This window comes from Neolamprologus brichardi, chromosome 7 (assembly GCF_056152115.1).
Source record: "Neolamprologus brichardi isolate AB-2024 chromosome 7, ASM5615211v1, whole genome shotgun sequence".
NCBI lineage: Eukaryota > Metazoa > Chordata > Actinopteri > Cichliformes > Cichlidae > Neolamprologus > Neolamprologus brichardi.
The window spans coordinates 9,129,711-9,150,827 of record NC_142110.1 but is presented as its reverse complement, the minus strand read 5'-3'; the positions used below and the strand labels follow the sequence as shown (position 1 = coordinate 9,150,827).

Below are 21,117 nucleotides of genomic sequence, written 5' to 3'. Positions count from 1 at the left end.
GGACTTCAGCTTTCAGGACATGGCATGCATGCTGCACCGGCTACAGAAGTGCCCCTCTGATGCCCTTCAATCAGCAATTTGTGAGCCCATGACCCTCTCACCGGTTCACTGCCTGTCCTATGTTGGACCACTTCTGCAGGTACTAACACCTGCATACAGGGAACACCACACAACACTTCCCTACTGAGGTGCTCTGACCTGCTCCTCTAACCATCATACTTTGGAAACTTTCAAAGTCACTCCAATCCTAATGCCCGACCATTTCTCCTGCTTCCAGCGCACCAACTTCACAAAGTGATAGTTCATCAGCCTGCTCTTTGACAGCTGCCACTGATATTAAAGCCAATGTTATTCACTTCACCCGTCACTGGTTTCAGCGTTGTGGCTGATTAGTGTATATGAGACAGCGTAAGTAGTACAAAGTGCTCACCATTAAAATAAATTTGGGGGATTCCTGCAGTATTACAACTGCATTTTAATGACATTTAAATAATCAGCATATGATAATTCAAAGCCGCAGTGCAGGAGGTCTATGAGTTGGAATTTCTATAATCTTCATTACACTGTATCAGCTTTGTTAAGTGATAGGCAGTTAATTATGGGGATGTCATTACTGCTCAAACACATCACGCAGAATGAGCATCTTTCTGTTCCCATAAAGCCCTGGAAGGGGACTATAATTGCAATGTGGCGACAAAACCACCAAAACAGACACGTGCTGCCCTTCAGCCTCAATAGGGCAGAAGTGTTGAAGCTTAGCCAGTCCACACTACCTCTGTCGTCACCCTGTCAGTCTGCCTTCACTGCACTATTACACAGCCAACAGTCTGAGAAAGAAAGAGGAACGGAGAGGCAGAGGGAAGGAGAAGGAGAAGGAGAAAGCCGCCTGGAGTTAAAATTGAAAGGGAGAGAAAATGTGATGAAGTGAGGTGGTGACCAAAAGAAATCAAAGAGGCAGAGGAGGGTGGGAGGGGAGCAGGGGGAACATGAGAGAGATCGAAAGCAGAAGATGAAGACGGCGGGAAAAAGAGGAGAAAAAAAAGAGAGTGATCGAGTGATAGTGAGAGAGAGAGGCTCAGGAACTGTGCAGCTGTGGGACCGTATTAAACAATCACTTCTGTGTCAGCAGCTCAACACACCGGCAGAGAGGACATCTAGTATAGTAGAAGCAGCCAGTACAAAAACACCCATCGCTGACGTCAAGCCGAGCTCTGTTTCCTCATGCGTCTGTACCAGAATCTGCAATATGAATTGGCCTATTAACAGAAGATAATGAAACATGTCAGATGAGTGCAAAACCCTTCACCAAACATGCATGCAAAGCGAGCTGATCCACACGCTGCATGCAGTCTGCAGACTCAAGCATCAGGCCTGATTCATGAGCTGCTGCCTGTATTGACACGGGAAGATCCTGCTGGGCCCTGCATCCCCTCAATATTAATCACACAATGACATCGCCGCCCAACAGGCCAAAGGCATACGTGCCGGGGAAACAAAAAAGACAACAACCCACAAAAGAAACAACAAAAAATCCAGACAAAAAAAAAAAACATTCACATGTAACATCTCATTTGGTCAGCGTGTAAAATTCATCACACACAGAAAGAAATCTGTGTATGTTGTGCATGTCTAGCATGTGCTAAAGGGGGGGCAGGGCACCACAACGCAAGCCTCAAGACAAGAGGGTGGTTGCCGTGGAAACCTCAGGCTGAAAGCTCGGCAGCCGGACGACTGAGGGAAGAGAAGGAGCGATAGACGGCGAGAGACAGAGAGAATGAGTGTGTGTGTGTAAAATAAGAGGGTAACATCTCGAGGGCAAGCGGAGAGAAAGACAAGGTGTGTTAGCTGGTGGAGGAGGGTTGACAATGATATCCAAGAAATGGTGCTAGAGAATGAAAGAGACAATTACAGACATACAGTGAGGCAGCAGAGAGGATGAGATCAAAGAAGAGTAAAAAAAGAAAAAGAAGAGGAGTGCAGCAGTGATGGAGGCCAGAGGGTGGAAGAGAGCGATAAAGGGTGATGTGGACTCACAGGGAACAGTGCGGAGGTAGAGGTTGTCTCTGATGATTTGCTGGTGGTCGTGGTCCACTGAGCCCTTGGAGAAGCGCAGGTTGAGGTAGTGCCGCAAATCCTTGTCAACCACCCCCCCTAAAACACAAAACGAGCAAGAGAGAGAGAGAGAGGTTAGAGCTTGATGACAACACACACAAACTGGCAAAGGACATTTTTCTCTTGATCCAAGTCAGACTGTTTCAAACACCACCAAAAGGATTTCCACTGCAGCGGAAGAACAAGCACCAGTTATTAAACAAAAAAGAACACACAACTTTAAACCCGTTACGGAAAACTGAAAGTTTAAAATGACACAAAGCATCAATGCATGAATATCAGCTACTTCAGAAGCTCTTCATCTTCAAGTTTGAGTAATTTTCTTTAATATTTTCCAACAAAAAGCCGAAGCGCACCAATACAGAATGCACAGACTGCCAAAGCTGTTAACAAAGAGAAACACTGAGGAATATTTTAACAGTATAAAACTTCCTTGAGGAGCAATAAAAGAGAAAACGGCATGTTAAAGGGGGGGAGAGAGAACAAAACCCAATTTTGTAGTGTCATGAGAAAAAAATGGCTTGCAATGATTTTCACAACAAAGCAAAACAGCAAAGGCTACTAGAGCAATTGTGTAAACCAGTGATCCCCTTGGGTCTAAATGTGCGGTGTCAGCAGGTTGGGTGACAAAGGCTACAGAGGACAGAAGCTCAAACATCCTCATTTCTCCTTCTCTGTCTCTGATGATTATGTGCTGTTTGAGCTTTCATCCTTTTCATTATGTCACTGAGCTGAAACAAAGAAAAGTAAATGACAAACAAAATAAGGGCAAAAGGCTAAGGAGCAGGCCAACATATCTATGCGGCATATAGTGTGTGTGTGTGAGTGATAATGTCCATGAATAGTTTCTCCTCCCTTCATCTGAAACCAAAGAAGCCCAGGAGGATGAGAGGAGGGGAACTTATTTTCCACACAGCATTCGATATGCAAAACCATCACATCCGACAGCGGGAGGGATGAGGTTACATGCCATGCATTTACAAATGACAAAAATCCCTCCTCACTCATGCATACTCTAGTGACCTCCTGCCAAATGGAGTTGACAGCGTTCAGGATACCAGTTAAGATTCAGGCAGTGTCTGCCTTTCATAGGAAACTCTTTACATTGGAACCATGCATACACGTTCCTGACACAGGTGACACTGTAATTCTCAAATGATCAACCCTTTTAGTCTAACATCTTATGTAAACTGACACCATTTTAGCAAGGCCACGAAGCACCATGAAATGCTTCACAAATAGAAAAGAGCGAGGTGAGAGGAGAGGAGAGCAGAGGAGAGGAGAGAGGAGAGGAGGAGAGGATAGGAAAGGAAGGGAAATGAGGAGAGGAGAGGAAAACAAAGGAATAGATGGAAGACAGGATGAAATCTTGATTGGCATTACTACTAGACAGTGATTGTTCTAGATGGGTTTACCATGATGTCACGCAGCTATGCATTCATGCATAGGCCATATCTCTGACATGCACAGACACCAGCATACATATATCTCTACATACACACCGATACATGCTCAGAGAGAGAAAGACATCCGAGAGAAAGAGCTGTGCAAGCCGGGCACCTCATCAGTACCTGGCCCAGATGCGGTCCTTTCTCTACAGGTATATATCCAAAGACAGCCTGTCCTCCCAGGCGTCCTCTAGCCTTGCAACCATCCACCGCACATCTTCTGCCGCCTTGGTGAAACCACACTCACTCGCCTCCTGCCTCTGCTTCTCCACTGCTGCTCCAGCACACAGCAGTAACCAGCTGCAGCCAATTTTAATCCCAGGGAAGAAGATAAGGACTGGGGGGATGGGAGATGTAAAATGACACGGATAGATGGCGAGAGACGACGACCGTCGGGAGGAAAAAAAGAGGAAAAGATGTACCAGTGTGAAGCCGGGCTCCACAAAAACCTACCAGCGGATTGGCCGGATGACTTCCACAGTCCTGCAGCAGCCCCTATCTGCTGCTGCTATTACTGCACTGGTGTGTGTGTGTGTGTTTTGTGTGTGTGTCTCCAAAAGACTGAGAGAGACAGTACGTGGTAGTATCAGATAAATGTTTATGCATGTGAAAGCATTTGTAGAGTGTGTGTCGGTATTTTTTTCCGTGTATGAGCACACCCAGATGCTCCCCGACGTTCCTCAAATACTCTCCATCTCCCGTCCACCAGATGCTCTCTCTGTTTGACCTTGTGTCAAAGTAGCCTAGACTAGAGAGAAATACTGTGACGCGCAGCAGCAGCAGCATATGTCACAGCGAGGTTACACTCACTCATCCGCACACGGAGGGCTGATGAGCTCACAGCTGCAGAAGATGCCTCGAGCGCCGTCTTGAGCAAGGTTTGGTCAAAACACGAGACGTAAACAAACACCAACACAGAAACACACGCTCGTGATATGAGCGCTTGGCTCGAGGCACAGCTGACTGTGGAGGAGGGGTGTATTTGAAGAAGCTTTATTGGTGTGACTGTTCAAACAGAACAAATTTACCAGTCTCAGAGTTAAACTTGATGCTGTAAACATCACAGTGAACTCGTTTGGTGCCTGACTGCTTCAACAAAGCAGAAAATAATTCTGGGAAAGGCAGTTTTTATAGATTTCCAAAAACTGCAGCATGAAAGCGGGGTAGAAAGGACGACGGCACAATCAATCAACACCATCAATCAAAGCAGACAGCAATCAGCGCAGGACTACACAGACTCACACTGCCCATTGATTCTCTTTTACATGATCCCCAAAATCATGCACAAACATTTAAACACAAAGGTTAATTTAAACAAATTCCTCCCTTCTGCCCACATCTGTCATTACTGGTGGAGCTGCTGGCACTACCTCCACCACAGCAGCCTTCGCCTCATTATGTGATTAGACGAGTCCAAAATCACTCCCAGTTTACTGTACAGAGCACTAAATTTACTGTCCATTTTATTCATAATCACTAGTGCCCTTAAAAATTCCACAAGGGCTTGTCTGCTTAATTCCTGTGCTCAATATCTCGTTAAAACATGTCTATTCTGCTACTGCTGGGTGAGCTAAATGGCTCCAGCTGAGTATGAATCAACTGCATGTTTAACCATGCAGACAGCTTCACGTTTTACTAAAGAAACCCTGAAAATCGAGCAGAATTCAGTTTTACACACAGAGACGTATAGATAGTTGGCCACATACATCAGATAATCTAATGTCTTTGTTGCTTAGCAACACAAAAGAACCAGATCTGTCCGCACAGCTGTTGATTTACCTAACGCCACACACCCAAATTAGAGAGCTTGTTCGGTGTTTAAACGTCAATATTTCTAATTCTACATGCCTAAATAAGTGTCTTCACATGGAAAAAAAACACCACCTTCACATATCTGTGTTCAAATGAAAGACCATCAAATGTTCTGTCCTACAATACAACGTCTTTACTGATCAAAGCAAGGCTGCCACTGCAAATGCATTTTAAAAAAAGTAAACAAATCTGTCAACAGCTATACGTTAAGGATATGAATATCAAATCTGACAACAAGAGGACTATGCAACTGTCAAAATACTGAACCAGGAAGACAGTTTGTAACATTAATTCAATTCAATTTGATTTATATAGTGCCACATCACAACAGCAGTAACGAAACCCAAAAAGAGACGTGCTGATCAATAATGCTTCTTTATTCTCACAAGAGGTCATACAGGTCAACAGCAGACTATTTTCAGGGTCTAAAATGTAACTTGAAAGCTTTACATCGTAATAAATAAAGGCAGAAATGTTAAAACTTGACTATCTGATGTCTTTAATCCACGGACAGCAGCAAAAAAATGGGTTTGGCAGGTCACTGCTGCAGCTGTCTTTAGTTGTTTGTGGATCTTTTTTCTTTTTTTTAAGCAAGCGAAATGCAGCAAGATCGGGTTGACATCAGGTCACTGACCTGGTCACTGCAGAATATTCCACTTTCAGACCTTCAAAAACTCCTGAGCTGCATTCACATTATGTTTCAGGTCATTGCCTTTCTGTACTCTCAAGTGTCCTCCAGTGAAGTTTGCTGCATTTGCCCGAACTTTGCACAAAGTGACACTCTGTTCACTTCAAAAAATGTACTTGTGTAAATGTGAGTCGTGACCCAGTGCCAAAGAAGCGATGTTGATCCATGCGTCATACTGCATCATACTGCCTCTGCTGTACTTTTTTAAATGTAGTACGCTTCAGGATCAGAACCTGTCAAAGCCTTCTCCACACTTTCTTCTCCACAGTTATCTTACTGGCTGTTTTTTTGTTTTTGGCTATTTCTAATCTTATCCTTTTCTTCTTTGAACACGTTTGCATCTTGTGGTGATCCCTCTGTATTTCTATGTCTTCATCATAGATTTGGATAATTATAAGCCTTCCTAATGGAGTGTTCCTAAATTGGCTGCCTGTTCTGATAACACTAAGTTTCCTGTCATGATTATGACCACTCACAATGCTCTTTACTTCAAGTCCAAGCTTTTTCCCCCCATGTTTCTAAGCTCACAAGCGTTCTTGTATCAAAACTGTTGATTTTGCCCTTCCTAATATTTCTGTTATCCCTTTGAAGATTTTCTTTGTTTTTACTGCCTCAGGATGCCCTTTTTTCATTTGTACTGACAGCTCCTTTGAGCGCAGTGATACCAAATGTACACAACATACTTGGAAACAGCTCTTAACCGTTTACCTGTCGTGATAGCCTGCGTGATAACACGCGAGGCCCCGAGTACAGAGGATTGGGACTATAAATAACTATAATGGCTCGATAGTTGTTGCATCCTTTTTCTTTAGTGTATTCATCGTGTGACTATAAGGTGAATGTCTTAGTACACAGCTAAAATATTAACTGTTCTATGAGTGCCCACACATATAAAGGTCTAAAAGTATATCAGTCAGCATCTTAGCGTGCTGTTGAATGTGCTCTTCCCAAGCCTCCAAATTAAAAATAAAAAATAAAAATTGTTATTGTTATTTCACTAATATTTTATATTGAAGAATGTATATCCTCTGCTCATCTCATTTCCAAGTTGGAACAACAGTTAATTAAGCTAAGTTCACTGACATTAATGATTTATTAAACTTGTACCAAGCTCTGTAGTAACAGTATTTCATTTGTAGGGATTTATGCCGTTGTTTATATATGATGAAAGCTTAAAAAGATTTAATTGGGGATCAATAAACGCTCAGCAGGCTACAGCAAAACCTAAGGCTCTGTTCCTCCACTAATTACTGACGTAAACACTGGAACAACCAATTCCAGAGGTCACAGGCTCGTTGTGATTTCAATTCCGGCACTTCACGGAAACAAGGATGCCTGACATCACCTCACCAGTGTTACGGACAGCTGCTGAGGTTTTTAATCTCTCTCTGAGGAAGGTCACATTTTTCCTGATAGACCTTGTGAGATGGAACATTTTCTCTCACAGTCTAAAATCTTTAAAAGTGCAATTTATTCATGAGTAAGATTTTCCTAATTATATATAGCTTAGCTCTGTACCCACACATTCAGTTCCCAGATGTCGCTGCATATATACACTTAGTGATGTTTGTCAACACTAGTCAAAATGTCCATCCAATCTCTCTTATCTTAGTTACTAAAAAAACAAAACAAAAAACCCTTTCTGTGTGTTCGTCTTTCTGGCTTTGTGGAACTGAGAGTACTACAACTTCTGTCACGGAGGCTTATAGATGAACTGCAAACCCTGCCCACGATTCCCTCAGCACCTTAAGGTCACACTTAAACAACATTTATTCATTTTTATAAGCAGTCTTCCTCCAGGCAACAGCTACTTTTTAGTGAAGTATGCAAACCACAAGCTTACAGAAAAATCAGAAGGCAGATATTCTTTAGTCAAACCAGAAAAAGACTCAGATTTACCTCATACTGTAACGTAGAGCATACCACAGGTCACAGAGATTACTTTCTTTCATAGCTGGATGTAAATTTGATATTTTGCATGAACAATACCTCTTTTTGCTAAATGCTTTTTAAAGAGATGTGGACTTACTTGACATAAGCTAATATATTAATGCAACCTCAAGTTCAAGTTAAACTAATCAGGTAGCTTCAGGTTTGCTCAGAATTTCAGATTAAACACAGTTTAATCATTACTATGATGTATTATTGTATGTGTCCCTTATAATGCTGTAGAACAGGGGTGTCAAACTCAAATACACAGTTGGCCAAAATTCAAAACTGGAACAAAGTCGCGGGCTAACGTTAATATTTATTGAAATATATTTATTCCTCTAGATATAAGAATGAATCTTTTCTTATGGACTCAAACACGTTTTGCTGAAAAACTGAATGTGGAACAAGCAAAGCTTAATACTAAACAATATATATATTAGCTGTATAATACCAGTAGTCCAGCTCTAATAGTAATTTGGTATGGCTTCGCAGGCCAAATGTAATTAGGCTGCGGGCCAAATTTGGCCCGCGGGCCAGAGTTTGACACCTATGCTGTAGAAGATGCATTTCTACATTAATGTATTAATGTAATTGTGAAAAAAAGACTGGTCCATGTGTATACACCCACTAATATTAACATTACATATCTATATACTGATATATTAGTAAACAGTTATGTAATACATGTAATATATATAGTTATACCCACTGTCAGCTTCCCATACATGGTAACAGTTACCCATCATTTCTTTATTTGTTGAAAGTCTTTGGACTTTGCACCACTGCACACGTGAATAAGCCATACATGGTATTATCAATACTCTCTGTTCTGTCTTTTTCTGAGAAAAAAGTCAGAATTCTGAATTTTTCTGAGAAAAAAGTCAGAATTCTGACTTTAATCTCAGACTTCTGACTTTTTTCTCAGAATTCTGAGAAAATATCCTCTTCCATAGTTTGTGTTACGTATCTTAGATGTAAAAAAAAAAAAAAAAAAAAAAAAAAAAATCAGCATAACTTAAATAATTTCAGTATCTCTGAGCTTCTTTTTTTTTTTTTTAAATTTAAACATCTATCATCACCTCCCAAAGTCAAAGGTTGCTTATTGATAATGTCAACATGTGTTCAATCTAGAGTCCAAAGACCTCTGTGAATAAAGCTTAAAAATGTATTTTTTATTGGTCTAAGCTTATAGTGTGAGTCAGGATCAGTTAAACATCAGCATGCTGAAATTTAAATATTTTTTTAAAGCCTAAAAGAAATGGCCAGATAATAAAAAGATTTTTATTCAGACTTTGTTATGCACAACACAAATTGCTGAGCACCACTTTTGTTTACATGGCATAGCTAATGGGTTGCACTGTTTGTATGAATATGAGCTTGGAGAAGGGAGCATATTGATGCAGACACCAATGGGAGCCATTTTGTTTGATTTGGGAAGGCATAATTAGACCCGACATGCCCACTTTCCTGGGAGGCTGAGAGAGGAGGCAGGCACAGTCCTGCCACATTGATTCTCTGAGCTTCTCTCCTCACAAAGTTTAACTGCTAAACTCTTAACTGCAAACAACCCTACAGTTATGCTTCAGGAGCTCACACCTGCGTGCACACTCGGACTCTTACTGTATATCCACACACACACACACACACACAAATGCAAGGAGACATGTTTACATTTAAACACAGAAATTTCTCATATTTCATGCTAAGGACAAACCACACCTGATTAAATCCTACTGGCAAAGACACACACACACACAGACACACACACTAGTACACTGAGTAAAATGGGTAAAATCTGTTGTGATGGTCAGAGGAATGTAAGGAGAGCTGAGGTGAAGTGGTGCTGCTGCACCAGAGAGGTTGTCATGGAGAACGAAACCCAAAAAGAGACGTGCTGATCGATAATGCTTCTTTATTCTCACAAGAGGTCATACAGGTCACAGAGGAGTAAAAAACTGTAAGGCAGGAGGAATCGCATATTCGGCTGCACCTCTGAGACATGAACATTCATAAACATGCATAAATAAAAAGAGTGAAAAAAGAAAATCTGTTTCCTCATCCAAGCTTTGACCAAGCAGCTGAGCGCTGCAGCTTGCACCACCTTGACAGGAAAAAACCATGCAAGGTTCATCAACAGAGACCTCAGTTGGACCCTGACTTTCAAGTAACCAGAGCCAACACCTTAACGTTATTGAAGCAGTTTGGGATCATCTTGAGGGAGTACAGTAAAAAAAAAAAAAGGCAGCCAACATCCAGAGAAGAGCTTTGAATGTCCTTCAAGAAGCCTGGAGAACTATCCCTGAAGACTGCATAAAGAAATGCAAAGAAAGCTAAGAGAGTTCAGGCTGTGTTGAAGAATAAATATGGTGTGCTCTGGACATCTTCCACAGCTAGTCGCTAACTCATGCTGACCTTCTTGATCTATGGTATCTATGGTATCCTGAGTTTAGCTTAAACTTGCAACGTACACCTGGGAGCTGGGTCAGATTATGTTCACCCCATAAACATACTGCTATGGAGTTCATTTGAAACTAGACCGAAACCTCCTCCAATTGGACCTGAGTGTGATTACTGTGTTCACATCTAAACCGCACCAAAGTGGAAAACAAACCAGAGTTAAACTTAAACGGACTAAACACTGCAGGTGTTTCTTTTAACTCACTCCCCCTTGGACGCCTGCTTTAGGTAACCTTTATTTCTTATTTCTGACCTGAGCAATTTCTGTCATATTTCAGGCCTGCTTACAGAACAAAAATGGCCAGATGTGCATAAAGGTTAGTGAAGGTTATCTCTGCCTATACAGCTTCCCATATACCCTTGGAAAAACCCAGAACGTGTTCTAATGGTCATCAATTTACATCTTCATTGATATATACCGAGGTGTCAAAATCTGTCATTAAGGGTAAAGTCAAGGTAGTCCTATAATGTTTTTTAGGGGGGACAGCACAAATGAAGCTCTAGTCAGGAACCAACATGAACAGAAAGAAATTTTTTAAAAATGGAAGAGGAAAATCAAAGCCAGACAATCCATCAGCTATCATCTAATGAGCTAAACTCAAACAGCTAATGTTTTGGAGCTTTCCGTGTGGCCAGGAGATATCTGGTCCAAGACTTCCTAACTATACTTTTTTAAAAGAGATGAAACATCTTGAGATTTGAGACTGCTTTTAGGTTAGTGCGTTTTGTCTTTTGCTCTGCCAAAGCTTGCTTAAATTTGACTAGTCAATACTACAGACTATATATGAAAACTAGAAAACTCCTAGTATCAGAAGTCTTGTTCCTTGCCTACAGATTCTAAATATTCATGTGTGGGTAGGGCTGTGCGATATGACCAAAATCTTATATCCCGATATAAAACATCTATCATCCGATAACGATATAAATCACAAAAATTTAACATTTTCTGTAAATTTTGTGAATCTCGGGTTGCTGAAGTGTTTCCAGCTGGGCGTCGTGTACCTGGAGTCGAGTGTTAACCGATGCATGAAACTACACATTTTTAGACATATAGCTGCTGTTTTCTTTGTGGGTATTTATTACACGGCGTGCTGCGGGGGGAAGCCTGTTCTAACGTTTGAGTCTAAGGTTTATTTTTTGAGCACCTGACGACTCTTTTTTGCTTCTCATCCGTAAACAATCTGCATCTTTCACGTGATTCAGTTTATTTTGGAAAGTCTCAACAGGATCTTGAGCTTTATTGTGAAAGGTTTATGTGGAAAATAAACAAGCGGACATGCATGGTTTTACCGTCGTTGTTGCTAACGACAACGCATAAAAACAGGCGCTTGTCCGTCTGTAGTGTGGTTATATTAAATATAAGAGAAAGAGAGAACTTTAAGGAATTAATATAGCCACTACAGTGACCATGAAAACGATGAGAAAATATTGCCGTAAACAGTTTATTTTGCGACACCACGAAACAAACGATAGCATAAAATGAAACAATAGACGTTTTTATATCGTCATGCGATATATATCGAACAGCCCTATGTGTAGTTGTCCATTTATAAAGATCATATGTCAAACAACATGTCCAGTGTTTTCTTTATTAATTAATACAATGTAATAAATATATTATTAAGTTAGGTTTGGCTAACAGCAAACCTAAGTTATTCATGTTTGTTTGCTAACTGAATGCTCAGAAAACATCTTGTCTTGTTCTTCCTTATAGAGGGTCGTCTGATTGTTGAGGTTTTCTCTCTATTATTATAGGGTCTTTATCTTACAATATAAAGTGTTTTTACTATATAAATAAACTTGAATTGAACGGCATTAAATGTGAAGTTAAACTGAAGATGCTGGCTTTTATTTAGCAGATGATGAACTTCAAGGACAGTAACAGCAACAAAGGCGATAACATAAAATGCTACAGTGCATTTGTATATTTCTGAAAAAGGCCACCACAATTATTTGCATCACATTCAAAATGTCCTAAACTTTGACCTGTAAAATATCAGCTACTGCATAGGCCACGCTTAGCACAGCATGCTATTACCTTTCTCTTACTTTCGACTGCAGGAACTGAAATTAACTCAAATACATGGTTTCCAAACCTTTAGAGACCTGAAGGTTGAGCTTTGATCTTCAGTTACAGTCTTTACTTTTGATACAGTCAATTTCCGTTCTTATGTTTCCTTTCAGACTAAGACCCCCAAATAATATACGGAAAAAGGGGTTAGTATGACAAATTCTACACACTTCAGATTAAAAAAAGAAAGAAGAAAGAACCAATTAAGGTCTAGTAATAATTGCTCTTTTATTTTGGGCTGTTTATAGTATATTTTTCATTTGCTACATATAACGTAAGTCCATTACATTGTGAACACTAAATTTTAAAAAAGCCAAAATGTGTGTTACTGTCTCTTTAAAGAACATACAGTACCTTTTTTTTCTTTCCCTCTTTACATTCATTTCTATCATTCTGTTTTTCTACCTCTTTTTATCTCCTTGTCATATCTGACATTTTACTTTCATGGTGTCTTCGTCCACATCTCCTGTGGTCCAGTTAAAGAATACTAAGATCGGACTTGGCCCACTTTTTCTTGTCTAACCCTCCCAATTAGGCACAGGAAGGGCTGTGTGAGAAAAAGGTGGTGATACAGTGTGTGCGTGTGTGTGAGAATGATACTGGATACTGTATGCATTTATAGTCGCCACATGTGGGTGTATTGTAAAAAGGCCATTTAGCTGTGGATAAAGCATCAGTTTCCAGTACTCCTAATGGCGTTATTACAGCAGGCTGCAGGGCCCATTATTAATAGTAAATGACAGAGCGTCTCTCCTAAAGGTCTTAATATTGATTCCCCCCATCCTCAGACTAGTCTTAATGATGATGTTCCTCAATGTCTTTCTCTACGGTGCCATAATCAAGGCCAGACACAACCTCTGAGTCACTGTAAAGGGAAACAAGCTCACACTACAAATGAGATTTCAGGACTAAAAGAGGTAGAGCTAACGGAATTGCCATTCCTAATTCCTCATGTAGCCATGCTCAGTTACACCTCACTGTTAGCAGTTAGCTCAAACACCCCTCCACTCTGCGTTGTGTGGAAAATTATGTCTGAAGGATTGTTTATCTATTTGTGCTGGGGTTTATTATCTGCCTAAGAACAGAATGCATAGCGGTCAACACTTAAAAGGTGCAGCAAACCCACCTGTAGCTCTTTGGTGGACACATTAATACGCAATATATCCTCACAGTTCTTTGCTTGGCGACGTTGAGCTAATACAACTCCACAGATACACATCTATCAAATTTGTGGTAATTATGGCAATTGGATTCGTATACTATAAAAAAAAAAACTCTGTCAGACTTGTACTGCTTTCTTTCTCCCGTCACTCCTCATTGTATTCAAGCAGCGCTCCAAAGACTCAGTCGGAAACAAGCAGCATGCCTCTTAATGGAAAGTAAAGAAAGACCAATTAAAAGACAAAAACAGGGTAAAATGTGCACGGCTCAAGCGCTTCATCCGCTGGTTCACAGATGTGGGAAAGTTGAGTAACAATAATGGGTAGAAAACACAGAGAGAGTGAGATATGAAGAAACCCCAGAGGCGGTGGAGAGTAATAAGAAACTCATCAGTTTGGGGTGCAGCAGTCGATTCCCTGAGGGGTTAAAACCAGCATGGGTGTGTTCCCTGTCAATACAAAAAATTAATAATTGCGACTGTGGCTGAGAGAAGGCCACCTTCTGAGCATCATAATGATTCTGCTCTCCAACGCATCACTTGGCTGCTATGGTCTGATAGTCTAATAAACCCTGTCTGTAGTGATTAAGGGGCCCTTCATGCTGCTAAATCTAAACTAAAATGAATTGAATTCAACTCCACTGTACTGACCTGATTGCTCCTTTCTTTTCTCCATTACAGCTTGCAAGGATGAACTATATGAACAAGAATGTAATAGACACCATGCTCATAAAGTCTGCGAGAAATGGCCATAACTCTGACCCTAACAAGTCAGGTGGAAAATACTTTTAAGGCCAGACACAACCTCTGAGTCACTGTAAAGGGAAACAAGCTCACACTACAAATGAGATTTCAGGACTAAAAGATATATTAAGTGTATTATACAGCTAAGTATAATACACTTAATATCTTGGTCTGACCAGGCTACACTGAACATTTGTCAATGCTAATGTTAAAGGACAGCAACATACACTATATTAACAAAAGTACTCACTCACTCATCCAGATCATTGAATTCAGGTGTTCCAGTCGCTTCCATGTCAACAGGTGAATAAACTCAATCACCTAGGCATGAAAACAGCTTCTACAAACATTTTTGAAAGAATTGGACCCCCTCAGGAGCTCAGTAAATTCCAGCGTGGTACGGTGATAGGATGTCACCTCTGCAACAAGTCCAGTTGTGAAGTTTCCTCACTTTCGGAAACAACAGCAACTCAGTCACCTAAAAGCACAGAGCAGGGTCAGAAGATGCTAATGGTCAACAACTTTCTGCAGAGTCGGTTGCTACAAACCTCCAAACTTCATGTGGCCTTCAGCTGAGCTCAAGATGAGTGTGTGGAGAGCTTCGTGAAATGGGTTTCAGTGACCGAGCAGCTGCATCCAAGCCTTACATCACCAAGCACCAATGCAAAGCATTGGATCCACTGATGCAAAGCACACCACCACTGGATCTAGAGCAGTGGTGGTGTGTTCTCTGGAGTGACAAGTCACACTTTTCAGCCTGGCAATCTGATCGTCTGGGTTTGTGGGTGCCAGGAGAACGGTACTTGTCTGACTGCATTGTGCCAAGTGTAAAGTTTGGTGGAGGGGGAGCATGGTGTGGGGTTATATTTTAAGAGATGGGCTCGGCCCCTTAGTTCCAGTGAAAGGAACTCTTGATGCTTAGCACACCAAGACATTTTGGACAATTTCATGCTCCCAACTTCGTGGGAAGGTTTCGGGGATGACCCCTTCATGTTCCAACATGACTGCTCACCGGTGCACAAAGCAAAGTCCATAAAGACATGGATGAGTGAGTCTGGCTTCAACACAACAGAACACCTTTGGGATGAATTAGAGCAGAGACTGTGAGCCGGGCCTTCACATCCAAACCTCACAAACACCCTTCTGGAAGAATTGTCAAAAAATTCCCGTAAACACACCAAAACCTTGTGGAAAGCCTTCCCATAAGAGTTGAAGCTCTCATAGGTTGAGCTGGCATCGTATTAAACCCTATGGATTAACAATGAGATGTCACTTAAGATTATATGCATGTGAAGGCAGACGAGCAAATACTTTTGCCAATAAAGTGCATCTTCCCTTCTGATTGATCAAACCTTTACAAACACCATGTATAAACAGCATCCTTGTTAGTCTCTCCCATAAGCACAATTTTAAGAGTCAAAATTAGAAAATGACAAAGCACATAACAAAGTAAAGTACTGACAGGTTGAGTCATCCAAGGTAATTTTTTTTTTGCAAAGGTTTGAGTTATTCTCAAAGATCTTCTCAAATAAGGTTTCAGCCCTGTCACAATAGATATTATTAGAATTTTTTTTAGCAGGCTAGGTTTCTGCTTCAGTGAATTTAATGTGAACCATTTTCAATTTTCCTTAATAATCCCCCACAAAGAGACAGATGTCTGTCTCTGCTGGGTGTTGTGGATCATTCAGGGTAACCAAAAGAATGTCTCTTCTGGGAAAAGGTTTGTGTCTAGTGGCATTTTTCAGATATCAGAAGGCACTGTATGAGTTTGATCGGATCTTGGCCCCTGAGCTCAGAGAAGGATTTAACTTTCGTAACTAGAAGACTAAATAAGTTCAGGTGGGAAACTTGTGTCTCTGAACCCTATAAGAACATGATTTTGGTCCTTTTTTACAATTTAAAAGACACAACCAGAGATGGGCAGTAACGCGTTACTTGTAACGAGTAACGTAACGAGTAAAGTAAGGGATTACTATCGAAAAAACGGTAATTAGCTTAACGTTACTTTCCTGTAGGAACGCTGCGTTACTGTGTTACTAAAACCGTGATTTTTTTGCAAGAATGTCTCATGACAATGAGTAAAGGAGTGCGACATTCGTGACAACAGCTGTGTGCAGATCAACAATGGATAATATATCGAGTGCGGGAGAGAGTATGAGCGTGCAGCGTTTAAAGCGTGAAAGTACTGACCTTACTTTGAGTTTGATTCCATAAAAAGTGACAAAAACATTAGTGTCCATTGTGCGTGGGAAGAAAACTAATTTTTGCAGCGAAAAAAAACCCCTAAACAAGCACCGAGTGAGCAAAGACGTAATGGGAAATTCACAGAGAAACTTGCAGATTCTTCCACTGACCGCTGCGGCACACCTGCACCAGGGTAAACCTCCGCCTACCCCCACTCCTGCTTTACAGGTGAAAATAGAGCAAAAGGACCGCTAGTCTTTGACTTTATTTATTTTCTGCTGTGTTTTACTTGCATCTATTTGAAAGACTGAGTGTAAACACAAAAAATATTTTATTTTATGTGCTGGAATGTGCAGAAAATAGGTTTAAATGTTAAACTAATTTCTTCCAGTCAGAGAATGGTGCATATAATTACATTTTTACTTGATGCATAAAGTTAAAAGATTAAAACTGATAAAACAAGTTTAAAAAAAGAGACTTTTCCATTTGATTACATTTTGTGTGATGGATTATGCAGAAAAAGTAGAATTGGGCTGAAAGATCTATCGCTTTATCACCTATTCAGGTTGTAAATCGTGTTTTTAAAAAGTAACTAAGTAACTAATTACTTTTGAAAATAAGTAATCAGTAAAGTCATGGGATTACTTTTTGGGGGAAGTAATCAGTAATCAGTTACTGATTACTTTTTTCAAGTAACTTGACCAACACTGGACACAACTTACAGTTCTAGCTATCTTTGATGCTCTTTATGTTGAATTAGTCAGTGACAGGCTCACCTTTATACATAGAAACTTGCACATTCATCTCAAACAGCTGAATGCAACACTTTTGAACTCAGTGGAGTTCAGTCTGCTACTATTAAACTTTACCATGAAGTGAACTAGACTTCCTGTGAGAGTGTCAGAGCAGATAGAGAGCTGCTCCTTTGAAAACTGATTAGACAGCTGCTGTCCTCTACTGGTAGGAAGCATTAGCTACAGTTATGAAACGATCCAGAATGTAAATGAAGCACTTTAACACGTCAGCCGAGATTTCTTCCAGTAGAACAGGAAGCTGCCTGCTGCTGCAGTGAGCATGATTGAGTCAGCGGTGGAATTTAAATTCATATTTAAGCAGAGCAGCCTTACACAAAGGGATTTTTCCCCCACTAATTTATTGTATGGAGGTACAACTGTGAAATGAACTCATGATCATATGCATAAACTGATGCAGAGCAGAAAAATTAGAGGGTTTTCAAAACAGCTGAGGTGTGGTTATGAAAAACAGGCTTTAACACGTTTACACATATTATATATATAGTGCATGAAGCGTGTCACAGTACTCTGCGTATGAGTTGGCTCCACTTCAAGCTATTCAACTCGGGAATGAAAGTGAGCCTCTTTAGAAAGTCAGAAAATCACACGCCATTGTTGGTAGCCATCCACCAGTTTCAGTGCAGCAGCCGGAGCAGCTCCTGACGCCAGCTTTTATAATCCTTCTCATTCAGATCTGAAGCCCACAGTGAAGCTATCAGATTAGCGCTGCTGGCTAATACACACTATGTCAATGAATGAAAACCATGCGCTGCCTTCTGTGCTGCCATGCCTGACTGAATAAGATATGATTCAGTGCAAGTAGGAGGGAAGCTGTTGTTTCACCACAGACCTGACTCCCTGAGAAGGTTTTCTAAATACAGCAGATATCATTTTCAAAGCAGACCTGCTGACTTATAAAACACACAGAGAGGTATTGTACGCGCAAAGCCAGACAAACCGAGTGACTCTAAATACATGCGGCAGCTCTGATGAGCTGTCTGCCTCCACCTCTGGAGGTGAGAGGTGGTGGTGTCTCTCAGCTGTACAGTCGCCTCATTAAACCCTCAGACCTCCCGGCTGACTGAGACAGTGGGAGAAAAAGAGTAAAGTGACAGGGGTTGCACGTGAATGTCAGTAGGAGAGTGTAGTGAGTATACATGTCTAAGTACAAATGTAAACACTCGAGGACTTCCATTTTATGCCACTTTGTATTTCTGTGTACTTTTTAGACCACAAAACATTTGAGAGCCAACTAAAACTTCATATGAAAAACATATGGATTGGTTCATACAGCTTAAACCAGTGGCTACCAATATGGATCAGACACACATACACAAGCGCCCGCCAGAATTGCAGATCTGATTGCACTTTTCTTCATACATAATTCCATCAATTTTGACCTCTCCAACACTACTGCCTGAAATGCAGCCCCAAAACATGGCAGAGGCTCGATGATGTTTTACAGATGGCTGTAAACACTCACTGTTGTATCTACTCTCCTGAGTTTCTCAGTACATACTGATGACAATGTGAAGCCAAAATGTAAAATTGTTTCGATTCTTTAACAAAAGAGATCTGTTACCAGTGATTTTCAGCCCAGTTCCTTGTGAATAGCATAAGAATGGCATTTTTACATCTTTTCTGATAAAGCTTTGCTAGTAGATCGATCAACCAAAGATTCAGATGCATCTCTCAGATCCGGTATCATTTCTTAAGGACATGACATTCAGATGCTGTTTTTCTGCTGTAGATAGATTTTAGCTTTTCCACTTCTTTTGTCCTCCACTTGTCCAATTTCCTTTAATTCTTTAAGAACGCACTGCACACCATGCCAAAATATGCCAAGTTTTCTTTTTGTCATTCTTCATAGATTCAAATAAAGAAATGGGAACAAATTATGAGTTTTTTGTCACAGGCTAGAATAGAATAGAATAATCCTTTAATTCATTGTTGTCACAGACTGCTAGTAATAAATATACAGTTTAAGTTGTCTGTTATATACGGACACAACACTGTTTTTTCCTGTGATTTTGGTGCCTTTTTTATGCTTGAACGATTCATAGGTCAGTGTTACGTACCCTAAACGGTAGAAAAAACAATACATCCTCTGAAAATGGGCAGATACAAGGACTGTACTGAAAATGAGTGAAAAAGGAGCCAATATTCAAAAACTTTGAAAGACATTGAGAAAGCCTGGAGAAGTATTGCTCAGGGCCTCTTTAGAAGATATAGAAGAAAGTCTGTTTGTCTCCTTGGAAGCAAAATATAAAGAAATCAGGGATTATTTAGAAGCTTTGCGCAATAATGTTCATTCAATCAGCAGAATATTTTCTTGTATTATTAGGTTTTGTAGGTGTTGTATCCTAATATACTTGCATTTAGGCAATATTTGTAATTCATAACTTTTACTTTTACTGAGGATTTTGCAGCGTGTTGCTGATTCAGTAAAAGACCAAAAAGGAAACAAAAAAAATCTCACACAGGCACAACATTTTTCTCTTACGAAGCAAAATCACCTCAGCCTGATTACATTACTTTCACTGCGGTTGTCACAAGATAAAGAAGCTCCACTAGGTGGCCAGCGGTGTAAGGTGTAAAACATAAACACCCACAAATTAAGATTTATTTATACAGCCATGCTTTTAAAACCAATTTCCAGAGTTCAGTGTAAAATAAACAATGAACATAATGTCAAGTAATATGTCATATAAACAAAACAAACAAGGAAAACAACCGTCAGAGCAAATATGCCCCAAAATCAACTTCGTCTTTGTATTTTGTGTCCATGTTATTTCATCAAAAGAGATGATTCATTGCTGAAATCTTGCACACAAAGATAACTTTCTATTGTTCCCACAATGAATATGTGCATGCATACATTTTACATACTCGCACTTAATTCCTTTCTCAGCATATTTCACCCCCCCCCCCAGCACTCAGACGCACTCATCCTGAATAATCATAAGAATTTGATGTTTATCTCAGCCAGTATGAAATGCAGCCTCACACAGCATCATATGGTCGCATTGCCACATCGATCCATCACTAAAATCTCTGTGCTGTCACAGATTCTGCAAAAATGCTAAAACTGGCATCATAACCAGTCACATCCTGACATTAGAATAACCGAACGGCGGGCGAACTGGCGTCACGGTTCTTAAAAACTCTGATCACATCATGACTCGAATGACATTTAGGGAAAATCACTTGACAAAAACCTTCTTTCAGTCACGCCTTTCACACAAAGACACCGCTTCTATCTGCACCTCACAAACACACGCTGCAGCACAGTCCCAGTGCAGTCCCATGCAGCGTGTCCACGCTAAGGAGAATTACATTGACCTAATTCACTTAACTGGACCAGTTAGATATTTGGTCATTGGCTGGCTGAGCTCGGGTTTGATCCTCTGAGCTGAGCTCCAGCAGCTTCTAGCCTCAATAAAATCATCCTCCGCCTCTGACAGAACTCATCTCTTGGTGAGTTATTAATACCAACGGAGCAGACAGGATGTTATGCACTGATTCTTCAAGCTTCTCATCAACAAAGCGACATGAGAGCAGAAGAAGGTCGCCTTCTCTCCCTCTGCTCCATCTGTCCCCCAATACTGTACTTTACATCATTAAGAGGACTGGCAGCACTTGGACAGCCAAGTCAGAAAACTTGACAACATCAGAAAATGACCCAAAGTGTAGATTTTAGAGAGATTAAAAGCTAA

General features: G+C 40.6%; 1 protein-coding gene across 3 annotated transcripts in view; it reads right to left on the bottom strand.

Moving 5' to 3' along the window:
* The window catches only part of magi2b (membrane associated guanylate kinase, WW and PDZ domain containing 2b), an 88,277-nt gene that overhangs the window by 60,585 nt on the left and 6,575 nt on the right, over positions 1-21,117 (bottom strand). For all 3 annotated transcript variants that reach the window (XM_006789510.2, XM_006789511.2, XM_035907110.2), the window contains exon 2: positions 2,035-2,151. In XM_006789510.2, the coding sequence (XP_006789573.2) occupies positions 2,035-2,151 (117 nt within the window). The remainder of the gene's footprint in view (positions 1-2,034; positions 2,152-21,117) is intronic.